The sequence below is a fragment of the Sus scrofa genome, chromosome 4 (genome assembly GCF_000003025.6).
Source record: "Sus scrofa isolate TJ Tabasco breed Duroc chromosome 4, Sscrofa11.1, whole genome shotgun sequence".
Classification (NCBI taxonomy): domain Eukaryota; kingdom Metazoa; phylum Chordata; class Mammalia; order Artiodactyla; family Suidae; genus Sus; species Sus scrofa.
Window position 1 is genome coordinate 42,969,193 of NC_010446.5, and position 16,345 is coordinate 42,985,537.

The 16,345-nt window shown below is 37.1% G+C and overlaps 2 protein-coding genes across 3 annotated transcripts in view; one reads left to right on the plus strand and one right to left on the minus strand.

Annotated features, from left to right (window-relative positions):
• The window catches only part of RBM12B (RNA binding motif protein 12B), a 24,335-nt gene extending 22,336 nt beyond the window's left edge, over window positions 1-1,999 (plus strand). Inside the window, exon 4 of the transcript XR_001308131.2 lies at window positions 1,802-1,999. The gene's annotated coding sequence lies outside the window, so the exon portion shown is untranslated. The remainder of the gene's footprint in view (window positions 1-1,801) is intronic.
• Window positions 1-16,290, minus strand: part of FAM92A (family with sequence similarity 92 member A) — a 27,635-nt gene extending 11,345 nt beyond the window's left edge. The window contains exons 1-7 of one of the 2 annotated variants that reach the window (XM_013996613.2): window positions 16,128-16,290; window positions 15,355-15,589; window positions 13,935-13,958; window positions 12,750-12,818; window positions 11,482-11,583; window positions 8,304-8,309; window positions 7,034-7,138 (exon numbers count right to left, since the gene is read on the minus strand). In XM_013996613.2, the coding sequence (XP_013852067.1) occupies window positions 7,034-7,138; window positions 8,304-8,309; window positions 11,482-11,583; window positions 12,750-12,818; window positions 13,935-13,958; window positions 15,355-15,589; window positions 16,128-16,153 (567 nt within the window). In that variant the 5' untranslated portion in view covers window positions 16,154-16,290. The remainder of the gene's footprint in view (window positions 1-7,033; window positions 7,139-8,303; window positions 8,310-11,481; window positions 11,584-12,749; window positions 12,819-13,934; window positions 13,959-15,354; window positions 15,590-16,127) is intronic. The other variant, XM_005662973.3, reaches the window with a different exon arrangement.

Sequence of the window (16,345 nt, forward strand, 5' to 3'; positions counted from 1 at the left end):
ACTGTGGTGTAGGTCGCAGATGTGGCTTGGATCCTGTGTTGCTGTGGCTCTGGCAAAGGCCTGCGGCTACAGCTCTGATTTGACCCCTAGCCTGGGAACTTCCATGTGCCGTGGGTGCAGCCCTAGAAGAGACAAAAAAAAAAAAAAAAAAAAAAAAAAAAAAAGGCTGTGGATTAAGACAAACTTGGGTTCAAAACAAGACTGAAACAAATCACCTAATACTAACTTGTCTGTTCATTTTCCTCATCTGTACAATGGGAATAACAACAGTAGAAACATCATAGGTTTTGCCTTAAGGATTAAATGTAATCCAAGAAAAAGTGTATTATGGTAACTGGCTTAGAGTAAGTACTCAACACAAGTTAGCTATTTTTATTCCTCAAGATGTAAACCAGTTAAGTCATTAACCAGTTAAGGATAATGTTCCTTATAGTAACATTAGAGCCTCCATCTAATTTAGTCCTGTTTGATTAGCAAGCAAAATATTTAACAAGTCATAAAAAGTTAACATTTTGGGAAATAAGGGGGACATGACAGCTCTACAGTGTAGAGGCTATTCAGTAAATGATGTCAAGAGAAATTTTTATTCCTTTGAAGATAATAAAGTTAGACATCTACCTCATACCATATGCAAAATACAACTGCATAAAATAAAGTACTTAAAATATTTTACAAAATCATACAAATACTAGAGGAAAATATGAGCAAATAATTATATGATCTTAGGGATAAAAACTCCTTTCTAAGCATGGTAACAGGGCAGAAATCAAAAGGGAGAAGACCAACAGGTCTGACAGTAAAAATAAGACTTTCATAATATAAGCAACAACATGGGATCTCTTTAGTATAACAGGTTAATCTCAATATAAAGGTTTTTTTTTTACAAATAAGAAAAATGCCAACACTCAGTAAAAATATAGGCTAAGGAAAAGTATAATTTACTAAAGAAGAAATAAAATGTCATTAAATATATGAAAAAATATTCTGCCTCAAGAGTAGTAACTGCAAATTAAGATGGTATTTTTACCTATCATACTGGCTGTTATTAAAAATACTATACTATTTCATCACTTACATTGGAGTGCTCATGTGAGGTTCTGTAGAAATGTAAACTAGTTGGAACTTTGTGGAAGGAAGTTTAAATTTATCCAAATTGAAAGTGTATATGCTCTTTGAATCAGAAATGCCATTTCTAGTAATTTATCTCAAAAGAATAACTGAGGCAAAAAAGCTGATGTTTAATGATGCAATGAGACCTATAATTGCAAAAATAATCTAGATATCCATCAATGAGGACTGGTTAAATAAACTAATATATCCATATAGCAAAATACTATGAGGATACCAAAAAGGATAATAGGGATTTTTGTTTCTTGGCACAGATATGTCCACTGATATATTAAATTTTAAAAAGAGAGGCTACATATAGTATGCTTCCCTTTACATATAGCTGTATAGGGATAACATCACCACCTTTCTCATAGGATGTTGTGAGGAGGAAATGAGTTTATCCATATAGAATGCTTAGAATGTGTGACATAATGTCTAAGAAGGATGTTGTTGTTATTACTATATTTCTGTGTATATTTCATAGAAATAACCTGGAAGGATATAAACCAAATTGCTGATTATTTCTGAATAGTGGGATTATTACATTTTTCTCAATAATTTTATGAAAAAAGTTGATGATTTTATATTTTATAAGAAAAAATAAATACTAGAAATTAAATTTTACAGATGTTTTTTGCTCATGTCAGCTACTTCACCAATACTGAATTCCTGTCCCTGTCTGTTCTGACAGTGACCCTGGTCAAGGTCCTTTTCATGGATCTGAAATCCTCTTGATATCATGTAACTGATGACTTTTCCCACAGTGCTCATTGGGCTCAGTTTCCTCCCCCAGGGAGGTTAAAGAAGGAGCCAGAAGCTCTGCCCCCATCGGAAGCAGTAGCCTGGTAATAAGAGTGTTCTAAAAGAATAATAAAGAATAATAATAATGTTCTATGTCTATTTTTTCCAAAGTACGAGTGGCATAAACAATTTTGACTTTTCCAAGAATTTATCTTATAAACAGAAGTGTTTGTGAGACATGTTAATATCAGCATGGCAATATCTGAATATTATTATTAGAAATAAGGGGGGATACCTTTATTGACCCTTTTTTATTGACTTTTAAGACTTTGGGGTATGCAACTTGTCCTTCCTTCTTTATCATAAAAAATTTCAAATGAGGCCTAACTTTGAGAAGGAATAATTTGAGAGTAAGGAGGAAAGGTGTACAGAATAGAGATTCATAATCTTCACAGACTCTGGTATTGATCTGTAGAACTCATATTTCTGGGAGTTTGCCAGAGTCATTGGGGGGGGCCGTTATATTAAGACTGCACATTTTCACAGATGACATGATGTTGTATATAGAAAATCCTGGAGTTCCCGTCGTGGCACAGTGGTTAACGAACCCGACTAGGAACCATGAGGTTGCAGGTTCGATCCCTGGCCTTGCTCAGTGGGTTAAGGATCTGGTGTTGCCGTGAGCTGTGGTGTAGCTCGCAGACACGGCTTGGATCCCACGTCAATGTGGCTGTGGCGTAGGCCGGTGGCTATAGCTCCAATTGGACCCCTAGCCTGGGAACCTCCATATGCCGTGGGAGCGGCCCTAGAAAAGGCAAAAAAAAAGAGAGAAAATCCTAAGAAATGTGTAAACAACTATCAGCTAATAAGTGAGTTCTGCAAGTCTGCAAGATAGAAGATCAGTACACAAAAATCAACTATTTCTGTGCATTTACAATGAATAATCTGAAATGAAATTAAGTAAACAATTCCAATAGCCTCAATATTTATAAAAATACTTAGGAAAAAGTTTAAGAAGCATAAAACATATATTTTGAAAATTACATTGTTAAAAGAAATTAAGGATAATTTAAATAAATGGAAAAACACCCCGTGTTCATAGACTGGAAGAATTAATCTTAAAATGGCAATACTCCCAAATTGATCTACAGATTTGATACAATCCCTATCAGAATTCTTGCTGACTTCTAGAAACTGATAAGCTGATTCTAAAGTCCAGACTGAATTTCAACAGATCTAGAAATGCCAAAACAGAACAAAATAGAACTGATTTTAAAACTTGCCTCAAAGCAATTAATCAAGAGAGTGTGGTACTGGCGTAAGGACAGACATATAGATACATAAAAGAGAAGGAGTTCAGAAAACAAAACCACGTCAACTGATTTTCAAGACTGCCAAGATTATTCAATGGGGAAAGAACAGTCTCCTCAACAAATGGTGCTGGAACAACTAGATAGTCACATGCAAAAGAATGGAGTTCAACCTTCAGTTTGAATAATACATAAAAATGAACTTAAATGGATCAAAGTCTTAATGAAAACCATAAAGTGTTAGAAGAAAACAGCTAAGTATGATCTCAGATTTGGCAATGGCTTTTTGGACAAGATATTAAAAGCATAAGCAATGAAAGAAAACATAAATTGGACTTCATTAAAACTAAAAAGCTTTGTGCTTCAAGGGACATGAACAAGACAGTGAAAAAAATCTCATGGAATGCAAGAAAATAACTGCAAAACAATCCGATAAGGGGTTTGTATCCAGAATATATAAAGAAATCTTAAATTGCACTAATGAAAAAGATAAGCCAATTAAAATTTAAGCAGAGGATCTGACTAGACATTTTTTTCAAGGACAATATCAAATGGCCAGTAAACATCAGCAAGGAAATGATAATCAACCCCCAATAAGATTCCATTCTGCACCCGGTAGGATGGCTATAATGAAAAAGTCTGATGAACACCAGGTTATCTGTTAGGACGGAGAAAAACTAGAACCTCATACATTACTAGTGGGAAAGAACAATGGTACAGCCACTGTGGAAAATGGTCTGGCAGCTTCTCATGTAACCAAAGATAGAGTTATCATATGAGGCAGCAATTCAACTAGGCAAATGTCTGAACTGAAGTGAAATGTACAAGATAAATGAAAATATGTCTATACAAAACTTGTACATGAATGTTTAGATCATTAATAGTAACAATCCAAAAGTCCAAATGATGATAAACAAGAGTAAAATCCATACAGTGGAATATTATGTTACCACGAAAAGGAATGAGATACTGGTGCATGCAACAATATGGATAAACCTTGAAAGCATACTACGTGAAAGAGGTCAGTTACAAAATCTATGTATTTTACAATTCCATTCATATGACATGTATGTTCAGAATAGCCAGATCCACAGAAACACAAGGTTAAGGATGGTTACTTAAGCCTGGGGTGGAGGCTGGAGGAGTGGGGACGTAAAAGCTTAAGTGTAGACCTTATTTTGAGGTGATAAACATGTTCTAAAATTGGTGATGGTTGTTCATATCTGAACACACTAAAAACCACTGGGTTGTACATTTAAAATAGGTGAGTTGGGTGGTTTATGAATTACCTATTTTTTAAAAGGTAGGTCTCTTCCTATCTTCCTTCCTTTGTGACCAACACAAGACTTTCCTCGTCCAGGGGCATAATACAGCAGGCAAAGAGAGGAGCCTGGAAGCCCCTTTCTCTGTGTCCCCTCCAGTGTCAGTCCCTTATTCCAGGGAAATGCCAGGTAGTAGGAATTGTAATTCGTGATATAATTGTAGTTCCTGATAAGGGATTGTAGTTGGGGTATGGGACTTGTGCTTCCTTTTTTTTTTTTGGTCTTTTGATGGCCATACCCCACAGCATATGGAGATTCCCAAGCTAGGGGTTGAATCGGCGCTTTGCTGCCAGCCTACGCCAGAGCCACAGCAATGCCGGATCCAAGCTGCGTCTGCAACCTACACCACAGCTCACAGCAACGCCGGATCCTTAACCCACTGAGCAAGGCCAGGGATCGAACCCACAACCTCGTGGTTCCTAGTTGGATTCATTTCTACTGTGCCACAACGGGAACTCCTGTGCTCCCTTCTTTATCATAAAAAATTTCAAATGAGGCCTAAATTTGAGAAGGAACAATTTGAGAGTAAGGAGGAAAGGTGTACAGAATGGAGATTCATAATCTTCACAGACTCTGGTATGAATTATCTATTTTTTAAAAGGTAGGTCTCTTCCTATCTTCCTTCTTTTGTGACCATCACAAGACCATCACCACACTCACTGCCCCAGTTTTGTAATCTGTGATGCTCATGGAATTGAAAAAAAAGCCAAAACTCTGTAGAGTTGGCCAGCATGCAGGTGCAACACTGAGGTGAGCCCAGAGACCAAAGACGCAAATTGCCGTGTGTAAAGAGAAGTTTTCAGGAATGAAGAACAGTGGTAGAGGAAGCAGACTCTCAATTACTAAAGAAGGTCTTGGGTGGCAATGAATCGGGTACACCTCACAAATCTCCAGTAGCATTTTTCAGATTAAGATTATTATTATTATTGTTTTTCCTAGGGCTGCACCCGTGGCATATGGAGGTTCCCAGGCTAGGGGTCTAATTGGAGCTGTAGCCGCCATCCTAAACCAAAGCAATACAGGATCCGAGCCATGTCTGCGACCTACACCACAGCTCACAGCAACGCAGGATCCTTAACCCACTGAGCAAGGCCAGGGATTGAACCTGCAGCCTCATGGTTCCTAGTTGGATTAGTTAACATTGAGCCATGACGGGAACTCCAAGATTAGGTTTTATTATTTACATCTTCCTTTTTTCAGTTTAAGAAAGGATGTCAGCAATTGTAAAACGTTATAAAGGGTTTGTCTCAGGCCAGCCTCCTGAGGTGCTTTTCATGAGTAGCAATCTACCATTACACAGCAGAGTGCAGACTGAAATGAAAGGCTGAAATTTTTTTTTTTTTTTTTTTTTTTTTTTGCTTTTTAGGGCCACACCCAAGGCAATATGGAGGTTCCCATGCGGGGTCCAATTGGAGCTACAGCTGCTGGTCTATGCTATAGCCATGCCAGATCCAAGCTGTGTCTGTGACCTACAAGAACAGCTTATGGCAATGCTGGATCCTTAACCCACTGCCCAAGGCCAGGAATCAAACCTGCAACCTCATGGTTCCTAGATGGATTTGTTTTCTCCTTGCCACAACGGGAACTCCAAAAAAATTTTTCTTGATCTTCAGAACTGAAATGGAGACCTTTGAGCTTGGCCATCAGAAAAGTCAGACTTCTGAAATCTTATGAAACTATGATAGGAAGTTTAAAACAATAAAAGAGCAAATGAATGTTGTTCCATGGATTGTAGAGAGGAATAATTTATTTAAGTGAAAGTTTTCTTTGCTAATAGTTGTAAAATGACAAAAGAAAGGCTGTTCCAGGAAAATTTGCAGTCATCCTTGGATGACTTATTTGGAAGGATATAGCATGGGCATAAGTAATTCTCTAAATCTTTCCAAGATGCCAATTAAAAAGTCCATGATCCTGAAAAGACCGTCTCAAGTCCATGATCCTGAAGGTCTACTGATGTGATACACTAAAATAAGGCAATGCTGCTTGTGACATCATATAATCACAGATGCAGGTGTGTGTGGTTAGCTACTCTTATCCTATTTGATAATATGTATTTGAGAGCTTTAAGTTATAAAAATTAATGTTAGTGTATTATAATGGAAAGCACAGATGTAAAAATTACATAAGTGGTTTATAGTTCAGATTTTTGGGATTTTTGGCTATGATTCAGGAAAGTTACTTCATATCTCTGCTTAATTTTTTAAGACATAATATATGGATTATACCACCTCACTCTGATGGAGTTGCTGTAGAGATGAAAAGATAATTTGTGTAAAGTGCCTGGAATAAGGCCTGATACATAAAAACATAATAAATGTTAGTTTCCTTTGATTAAATAGTATTTTTGATAACGTGAATATCTGGCTTCTGACTGGGAATGTGGCCCCTTTATATGCCATTGTTTCCTTAAAAATATCATTTTATATATTTTTATTTACATCTTTTTCACACAGACTGTTTATGGGCTAAAAACAACCAATAATTTAAATCTATCACATATTTAAATAAGATTAGAAAACATATTTTGAACTTTAATTGTTAATTTGTTACCTTTATATCCTTTATTTTCTGCTTTTCAAAACTGTCAATAGTTTCCTCCAGATGGCGAGTTGTTCGGGTAGCATCCATGGTAGCTCTCTGTAATTCAGTTTCTGCCTACAAAAGTATTCCCCAACCAAAGATATTTAAAAAAAAAAAAAAAATCAGAAAGTCACAAATCATTTCACTCTGTTTTTGTAAATGCTACCACTGCAGCATTGGCTTTTTGCCACAACAGTGTACATCATTAAAGAATGTATTTTACTACGTAAAATAAAATGTCAGAATAAGCAACCACATGCAGAATAAAGAACTTTAAATCCATTAGATTCATGATCTCAAACAAAAAGAAACAAAAGTCTTCCCTTTTATTTACATAAAATCATTTCCCCCCATATCACCCTTGGATGATTTACTGTAAAACAATTTTCTACATTTTCCAGTGCTTTCACCTATTTTACTGTCACTGCCGTTTATCATACTCTCCTTTTTATACTATCTCTCTTCCCTTTAACCTTTCCTCCCCTCAAACGAAAAGACCTGTAACTTAAGTATTTTCAATTTTCTAGAGCAGGTAGAGTAGAATATACACTACAAATATTTATTTCAGCATAGGGTTTCTATTTGTATATTCTTTTTATAAGCTACTGCTACACTATTACTATTTAGTTAGTACTTACTACAAAATATATATGCGCACCAGTAACTAATAAATTCGATGGCAATTATAATGCTTTGCTTCAAAGTACTCATATTATCCAGATCTGTGTCATATAATCAATATGGTGGCCACCAGCCACATGTAGCAATCTGCATTTAAATTAATTATAATTAAATGAAAAATTAAAAACTGGCTACTCTAGTTGCATCTCAAGAGCTCAACCGACATATATATGGCTAGTGGCCACGCTACTATAAAGGGTAGAATATTTCCAATATAATCATGTATTTTTTAAAAAAATCATCTCTTCCTTAAGGATAATAGTTGCCCAAAAACATTTCAAGATTTTTGTTAAACAATAATATACATTTTAAAACATGGCCCAATTTTCTGATTCAGTTCTTTACAATAAAGTTTTATTTCCTATGCTAGTATTGTGTTTACTCAAAAGTATCATGTCATCATTTTAATAGCTAACGAACAGGAAAAAATTTGCAGTTGCAGTAAGTTTTGTCACACATAATGACATTTAAGCTCTTTTTCAAGAAAATGTATAAATTGAAATAAGTAAAAGAGTTTACTATAGGGATCCATCTCTTGACACATCACTTTATTACACACCTGTGACTGAAGTTTTTCATAAAGGAAAAAATACATTTCAAAGAGAACAATTTTCCAATAAATTAAAATCATATGCTCATAGAATTATATAATCTTGTATATAGGTTATATATTAACCATAACTTCATACTGTATATATACTCTTAAAACTAGGTTAATTCAGATACACAATTTCAAGAAACTAAGCATTTATTTGTTTGGGGCTATGCCCGTGGCATGCAGAAGTTCCAAGGCCAGGGATTGAACCCATGCAACAGCTATAACAAGAGCCCTAGCAGTGACAATGCCAGATCCCTAACCCACTGAGCCACCAGAGAACTCTAAACTAAGCATTTAAACATATTTATATATACCTCTATGTGTGTACATTTGCTATATAGGGGGTAAAGTTTTCTTAAAACTATGCAAACTTTTAACTTTTAATCATAACCTGTAATAAAAACAATTCTCTATATACTGGGCTTTGGATTTTTAAAAATACAACTTTATCACAGAAAATTCTAAAGTAAAACAGAGCTTCTCTCAAGATTAATATGAAAAAATTACTAACAGGTATTATGCATGTTAACGTTTTACTAACGAGAATATTCAAGCAGACTATTTTTCTAATACTGTTCATTACATATGACTCATGAAATTCTTCACTGTGACTACTTAGTTTTGACATATCTTTTCCCTGCCAATTTCCTGACAGTTTGATTTTAAAATCTGGAACAGTAAGTAGAGTTGGCTAAACTAGGGAAGAGCAGGGAAGCAGAAACCACAGCTGGAACAGTGTATCTTAATTTTCTGTCACTGTCTAGCAACTACTATTCATTTCTTAAAGTCTCAAATCCTTTCACTCCTGCATAGCAACTCACCCAAAGTTACAAGCTATTTTTAGAAAAGTGGATAGAGATTTCTATTTCTTCCTTTTGTTGAAAATTCTTTAAAATCCTCTTAATATACCAATTTGGGTAGGAAATACTTTTGATTAAAATATTATGGTACATTTTTGTGAATAAAGTCCTAATAAGGACTTTACCCTAATGAAAATTAGTTACAAGTGCAAAATGGCTTATAAAAGAGTGAGCCAGATTGGTGTGTTTTTCTTTTTTCCTTTTTTCTTGCTTTTTTAGGGCTGCACCTACGGCATATAGAAGTTCCCAGGCTGCTACAGCTGCTGGCCTATGCCAGAGCCACAGCAATGTGGGGTCTGAGACTCGTCTGTAACCCCTGCCACAGCTCACAGCAATGCCAAATCCTTAACCCACTGAGCGAAGCCAGGGATCAAACCTTTGTCCTCATGGATACTAGTTAGATTCGTTTCCCCTGAGCCACGATGGGAACTCCTGTTTTATTTTACATATTGACCTTTAATGAGCTTTTTTTGAATAGTCAGATGAATTTTAAGGGCCTGTGCTGGCAAATATTGTACATTGCTATGACTGAGTATTTTTATGTATACATTGAATGCATTTATATATAGACTGTCTTTTATTTTCTGGTCTCAGGTTGTCAAAATCCACTAGAGTTATAAATCTTTCCCAGTGAGAATGGCAATTCATCTATAGCAGTAATCTATTCAGTTGTTGCATTTATTTTCTCCCATGTGAACCCACAGACCTGCTTCATCTACGGTAGAAAACTACCTCCTCCATAGCAGTACTTAGAGCAGAGCATTTAAATCAGAAACATCTTTGTCTTAGGAATAGATTCATTTCCGTATTGAATGCCCACATTAATACCCCTAAATCAATCTTACCAGCCACTCAAAATTCCAGATGTGACATTTTTTTCTTTGCCCTTTGAACTCTCCTCCAAACAAAACACACATTTAACTTCTGGCTTGCATTCTTAAAAACTGGTGATATTCCCTAGCCTCTGTCTTAGTCCACAGTTGCCTGCCATAAATTTTCCAGTATTCTCTGGTTTGTCTGACTTGCTTGAAACCCAGACTCTTTAATCTTAAGCTTCAACTACTGTCTAGATATTTCTTTCCCAGCCTCTGGTGGACAGTTCCAGCCATGCAGCTGCTCATTTTTATTACAAGGTTGGGCATATGTACCTTTGGTCCAAAGGAAAGAGGACCAGGCTGTTGGCACAGCCCCAAATCACTGCTCAAGGGATTCCCCTCAGAAATGGAGATGTTCTGGAAACTCAAATGTCCCCAAAGAGCCATTCCTCATGTGGTTTCTGGCTAAAGTGGGCTGTAAAGACCTTAAAGAAGTAGGAAGGAGACATAAGGAATGAGAAAAAGAAGCAGTGGGATAAGTTAGTACTTCCTATATAATTGTACCTATCCCAGTTGCTGAATTAGCCAGATGCTATTTTCTACTCTTTTGTTTTTCATTTAGTTATAAACAAAGCACATTCTAGCTGATAAAATTTTTTTTTTAGGGCCACACCCACGGCATATGGAGGTTCTCAGCTAGGGGTCGAATCAGAGCTGTAGCTGTCAGCCTATGCCACAGCCTCAGGAGCACAGGACCTGAGACCTACAACACAGCTCAGGGTAAGGCCAGATCCTTAACCCACTGAGAAAGGCCAGGGATCGAACCTACGTCCTCGTGGATACTGGTCAGATTCATTTGCACTGAGCTATGACGGGAACTCCAAGAAATGGTCATTCTTAACAGAAGAGACTTGTTATAGTAGACACTCCTATTTTCATCTCTTTGTGTCCCAGCTGTGGGCCTTAAACTATACTCTTAAATCTTCTGAGGGTCTTTGGCTGGAAGTTATAATTGTGGTTTCACATAGTCGTTTTTTAAGATGAAGGGAATTTAACTGGGGAAAAAATTATTTTTCCTTCCTTTTTTTAAATGCAGAGTTGAGAAGGCATTGATGTATTATGGTTAATGACAGACCTTTACGTTAATTTTATAAGTAGTATTTAGTCACCATTTATATGAAAAATCTAAGAATTCTGTATTCTTTATAAAAAAGTCTACATTTATAAGCATTTTATATTTTGAAAATCTATTGTGGAAAACAACATAAGAGGACTGAATTAGGTTGTGTATTCTCTTTAAAATTAGCTAATTTCCACAGTGAGAATTTGGAAATGCATGCATTTTTCAAATTTATATTCACATTCTTTGCACATTTAAAAGTAGAAATGCATAATTTCTTATATATTTACTTTTATCGCATACCTTACAAAACATATTTTTAAAGACCAATACTCAAAGGATACAATAACATGTCGATCAGATGGGTTTCTCTGACGTGTTCTTTCTAACTGAGTTAACTGTTTAGCTTCTCGATTCCTTGCTGTTAATGTTGCTTTGAGGTCATCCTGCAAATAAGGCATTTTTTGTTAATAAACATCTCTGATTTATGTAATAAAATGTATACTTCTCTATTTTAAGAATGAAAGAATGCTCCCTGTTTGTCCATCACCACCACAGCAGCATCACCAGTGTTTGTTAGACTGTGCACATGAGTGTGTCTAACATCGTCTCAGTGATGTAATTTCATTGTACACACAATGTTTTGTTTTGTTGTTTTTTGTCTTTTTGTCTTTTCTAGGGCCGCTCCCACAGCATATGGAGGTTCTCAGGCTAGGGGTCTAATTGGAGCTGTATCCGCCAGTCTATGCCAGAGCCACAGCAATGAGGGATCTGAGCCGTGTCTGAGACCTACACCACAGCTCACAGCAACGCCGGATCCTTAACCCACTGAGCAAGGCCAGGGATCGAACCCACAACCTTATGGTTCCTAGTCGGATTCATTAACCACTGAGCCACGACGGGAACTCCATGTACACACAATTTTGATTGTGGTGATAGCTACATGTGTGTACACATTTGTTGAAACTGAGTGAACATTTAAAACTGGAGAATTCAATTGCATGTAAATTATACTTTAATAAAGTTGATTTAAAAACTAGAACTCTGGGAATGTAACGTCTACCATGGTGACTAGAATTAATAATACCATATTGCATTTTGAAAGTTGGTAAGAGTAAATCTTAAAGTTCTTATCGAAACAAAAAAAATTTTGTAGCTATGTATTGTGACATATTAACTAGACATTGAAATCATTTCATAAAATACACAAATATCAAATCATTATGTTGTACACTTGAAACTAATATATATCTATTGTACCTCAATTAAAAAAAAGTCACACTAATTTTTAGTTTTCATGCTATTGCCTGCTTTAAAACAAAAATATAAACATTCATTTAGTAAAATAATTTCTATCCATATATTTTTCATTTCTATAAATATTAACTATTTTAAGTTTCCATAATAAGCAAAATAATGTTTTATGATGCTACAGTAGTATACTTAGTAAGCTCAATAAAAATACTGTTATTCTCAAAAATGTAAGGAATAACACTTTACAGAGGGTGTAAAATAATGACTACTCTGTACTTTTTATTAAAAGGACAGTTATGGTAAAGCTCATGTTTTGCCAGAATACCTAGTAATAATAGAAAAGAAAGAATTTACTTACTCGTTTCATTTTTACAATGGTTCCATAAGCTTTCAAAGGTTCAACTACTTTGGCTTCAAGTCTTTCAACCTATTGAAAATTATTATAAAATATAATTGAAAAAAAAACAGACATATCAAAATTTAAATTCTGAGATGAAACCTGTGCTATCTAACCTGAACATAATTACTACACAGATTAATATTTGAAAAATTTTAAATTAAAAAGTCAGTTACCTTTATAAATAAAAGAATAATCTCCAGAAGCTGATAAGACTCAGAATCTAAACTCAAATACATTAAGAACTGTTAAGCTGAACCGAAACAATAAAAGCTTTTGGCTAAGTTTTAAGACATTGCAAGTTTTATTACAGCTACCACTTTCGGTGTGTTTAGCACAGTGATGGATACTTTACATACATTACATCCGAAAAGTAATAAATAGCCCAACTTTCCAGATAAGAAAATTGAAGCTTAAAAATATAGCATATTGGAAAAATTTCAAGCAACACAATCCTCAAAAGCAAAAAAGCCTAGAGGCTACTTTATTAGCTGTAATTTTTTTTTCCGCCTGGGGAAGCATTTGTAAATAATCAAAGCTTAGAGAACAACATAAATGGTTTCAGTGTTGCTGAGCTGTCAAACTGTATGGTTGATCTCTCTTTTAATTAGTACTAAACAGGTTTTCTTAAATGTTACAATTTTTATCAGATTTTTCTGATAAAAAGTCATTTCTCCTTTTTCTAATAGCACTAGTGGAAGGCACTAAAGAAACGGATTTTCTTTTCTAAGGAGATTATATAAATATAGCATAAGAAAAGTAACTCCTGGACTTTAAAATTTTCTTTTTCAAGATAGGTAACACTGAATGACATGTATTAATTTTTTAAAATGAACCTGTATTACTTTTGTAGCAAGAAAAAGCATGTTTTGATGATACATGTTTATATAATCAGTGAGTATATATCCATTCTTATTGTTGATTATTTAGTTTGTATAAGCAGAATGTATATGAATGTTTCACTTTAAAGATTTTAGGAAAAGAAAGAAGATCCACTTCTCACTGAGCATTTTAATATTAGGAATTTTAAAGTCAAAACCATGAATATTTGGGATAATTTATTCTGTTTCAAATAATCCATACACTGATTATTCAGTGTAAGGATTAGCCAGATTTTTTTTTTCTTTTCTCCTTTTTGTAGCCTACCTTTTGTTCATTGTTCTTTAGCACCTCCACCATTTGGTAAGCAAGGGAAATAAAGAGGAGAACAAATGTAAATCAATTCACTCTGCTATTTGAAAATAGTATAAAGGTTTTCTAGAAAGGGACACAAATTATTGGCCAATGTGGGATTTTAGGATTATCTGTGAGTATAAATTATTTTTGAAACAGTAAGTTTCCACTTAATGTATAACTGAGAGTTGCTTGTTACAGAAGAATATGACAAGAACTCAACATTTTCCCCCAGAGTACTCTCAAATGTAATTACTACTCAAATTTCTGTATGATTAGCAGTTATAGGTTCAAAGATCATTATGTTCTTTTTGATTTTGAGGGATTTTTTTGATAATTGAAATTTCTGCTTTAGGCTTTTCAAAAAGGACCAAAGGCACTGATGAGAAAAGTACAAAAGAAGCAACACAGCTCTAATTGGGCAACTTCTAACAAGTTAGAAGTTAAAGTTAAAACTTCTGACCTGTATCTTGAATCCTAAATTAAATACAAGTGAAAGTGTTTATGAGGTACTGAAGTAAATGGGCTTTTAGAAAGAAAACAATTACAATACCACCTTATTCCCTCTCCCCTACCCCAAAAGCAAAACAACAACAAAAAACTCCACAAAATTTCACTAATCTGCATGCATAATATAAATCAGTGCACTTTTCTTTTCCTTTCAATGAAACACTGGTCACCTTTCCAGAGCATGGAAGCAGCAGGAAAGATCTCTTGTCCATTTACTACTTAATCTCTCAAGTTACTGTTCCCAGCACTCTGCATCTCCAGACATACTTTAAAATACACCTACCTGGGAGTTCCCGGCTCAGTGGTTAACGAATCTGACTAGCATCCATGAGGATGCAGGTTCCATCCCTGGCCTTGCTTAGATGGGTTAAGGATCCCACATTGCCACAAGCAGTGGTGTAGGTCCCAGCCTGCTGGGATCCTGCGTGGCTGTGGCTTAGGCTGGCAGCTACAGCTCCCATTTCACCCCTAGCCTGGGACCCTCCATATGCCTCGGGTGCGGCCCTAAAAAGCAAAAAATAAAATAAATAAATAAATAAATAAAACATACCTACCTGCACATAAGACACAAGTCATGCTGCTTTTCTTCCCATAGGTACTATGTTTACCACCCCCTGTAAATAGCCACCCCTTGGCCAAAAGTTGGCAAATGAGGTGGGCACAAATTCAGGACTTCAAGACACCCTCGAGTTTAGTTTGAAAACAGTAAAATCACAGGAAGCTTCCCTTTAATAGACTCACACAGTGTTACTGACATGAAAATGTACGTTTATCATCAAGTGCGTTTGCCACTGCAGTTAGGTAGATTACAAGTCTTCAAGGCTCCTCCGTCCACTACTTCAGGGTTCATTCATAATATGACGCCGTGACCTCAACTCCATACCTCTGCTTGTCGATAATCCTGAAGTTTGGCAAACTCGTCAGCAAAGTTTTTCAGGCCCTGCTTTAAATTTGGGGTCTCTGTGGAGGCATATACGTTGATTTCATTCACCAGGAGGTCTGCTTTGTCTCGCAGTCTGGCAGTTTTCCGCACATAAGCAGCAAAGATTTGGCACAGTTCTCCAAAATGCTTCTCCACGTTTGTGACGGCATCTTGCAGTTGTTTCGTTTGAGCGTCCCTAGAGAAAGAGGTGACACAAAAAGGAAATCATTCTCATTTGGGATGAGATGGTTTCATCCTCACGTTAATTCGATATACTAACATTCCCGAGGCATTTTGCAGCTTTGAAGGCGCAAACCTTCAATGATCCCACCATCTCCCAAGGTGGAGCCGCCTCCTATAGGTCCCCATTCCGGGCCTGACCTCAATATCCCACAGTACAGGCGCTGGAAGAGGCCTGGCCCCTGGCCGGCGGCGCCGCGGCGCGGGTGGCGGGAGCCTGGCAGTTCCGCACTGCGCGTCCCGGACGCCCGGCTGCCTCCAGGCGTCTGCACTGTTCGCGGCACCGCGGGGGCCGGCGCCCGGGGAGCGTGGAGGGTTGGCCGCCGGGGCTCACCGCAGCCCACCGAGGTAGGCCCCAGAGCGCGGCAGGGACGCTCCAGCTCCCGGACCAGGGCCGGAACTCGTCGCGGAGGCTCACGGAGAGAGGCTTTTCTCCCCAACGCGAGCCCTCGAGTGTGGGAGACCCTCTGCCGCTGCAGCCCGGGGGCTGTTACCGGTTTTCCAAGCTGCGCCTCAACATCTTGCCTCGCGCACAGCCGGAGACCCCGGGCTGGGGCCCAACGACTGGGGCTCAAAGGCGCCCGGGCGTGCGCAGGGGCGCGTGAGCCCGAGAACCCGCCCCGCGCGCCGCAGCGCAGGCCCCGGCGTTTCCACGGCAACGCGGCGCGCGTCCTCCGCCGCGTCGGGAGCGCGGCGAGGGCGCGGGGCGGGC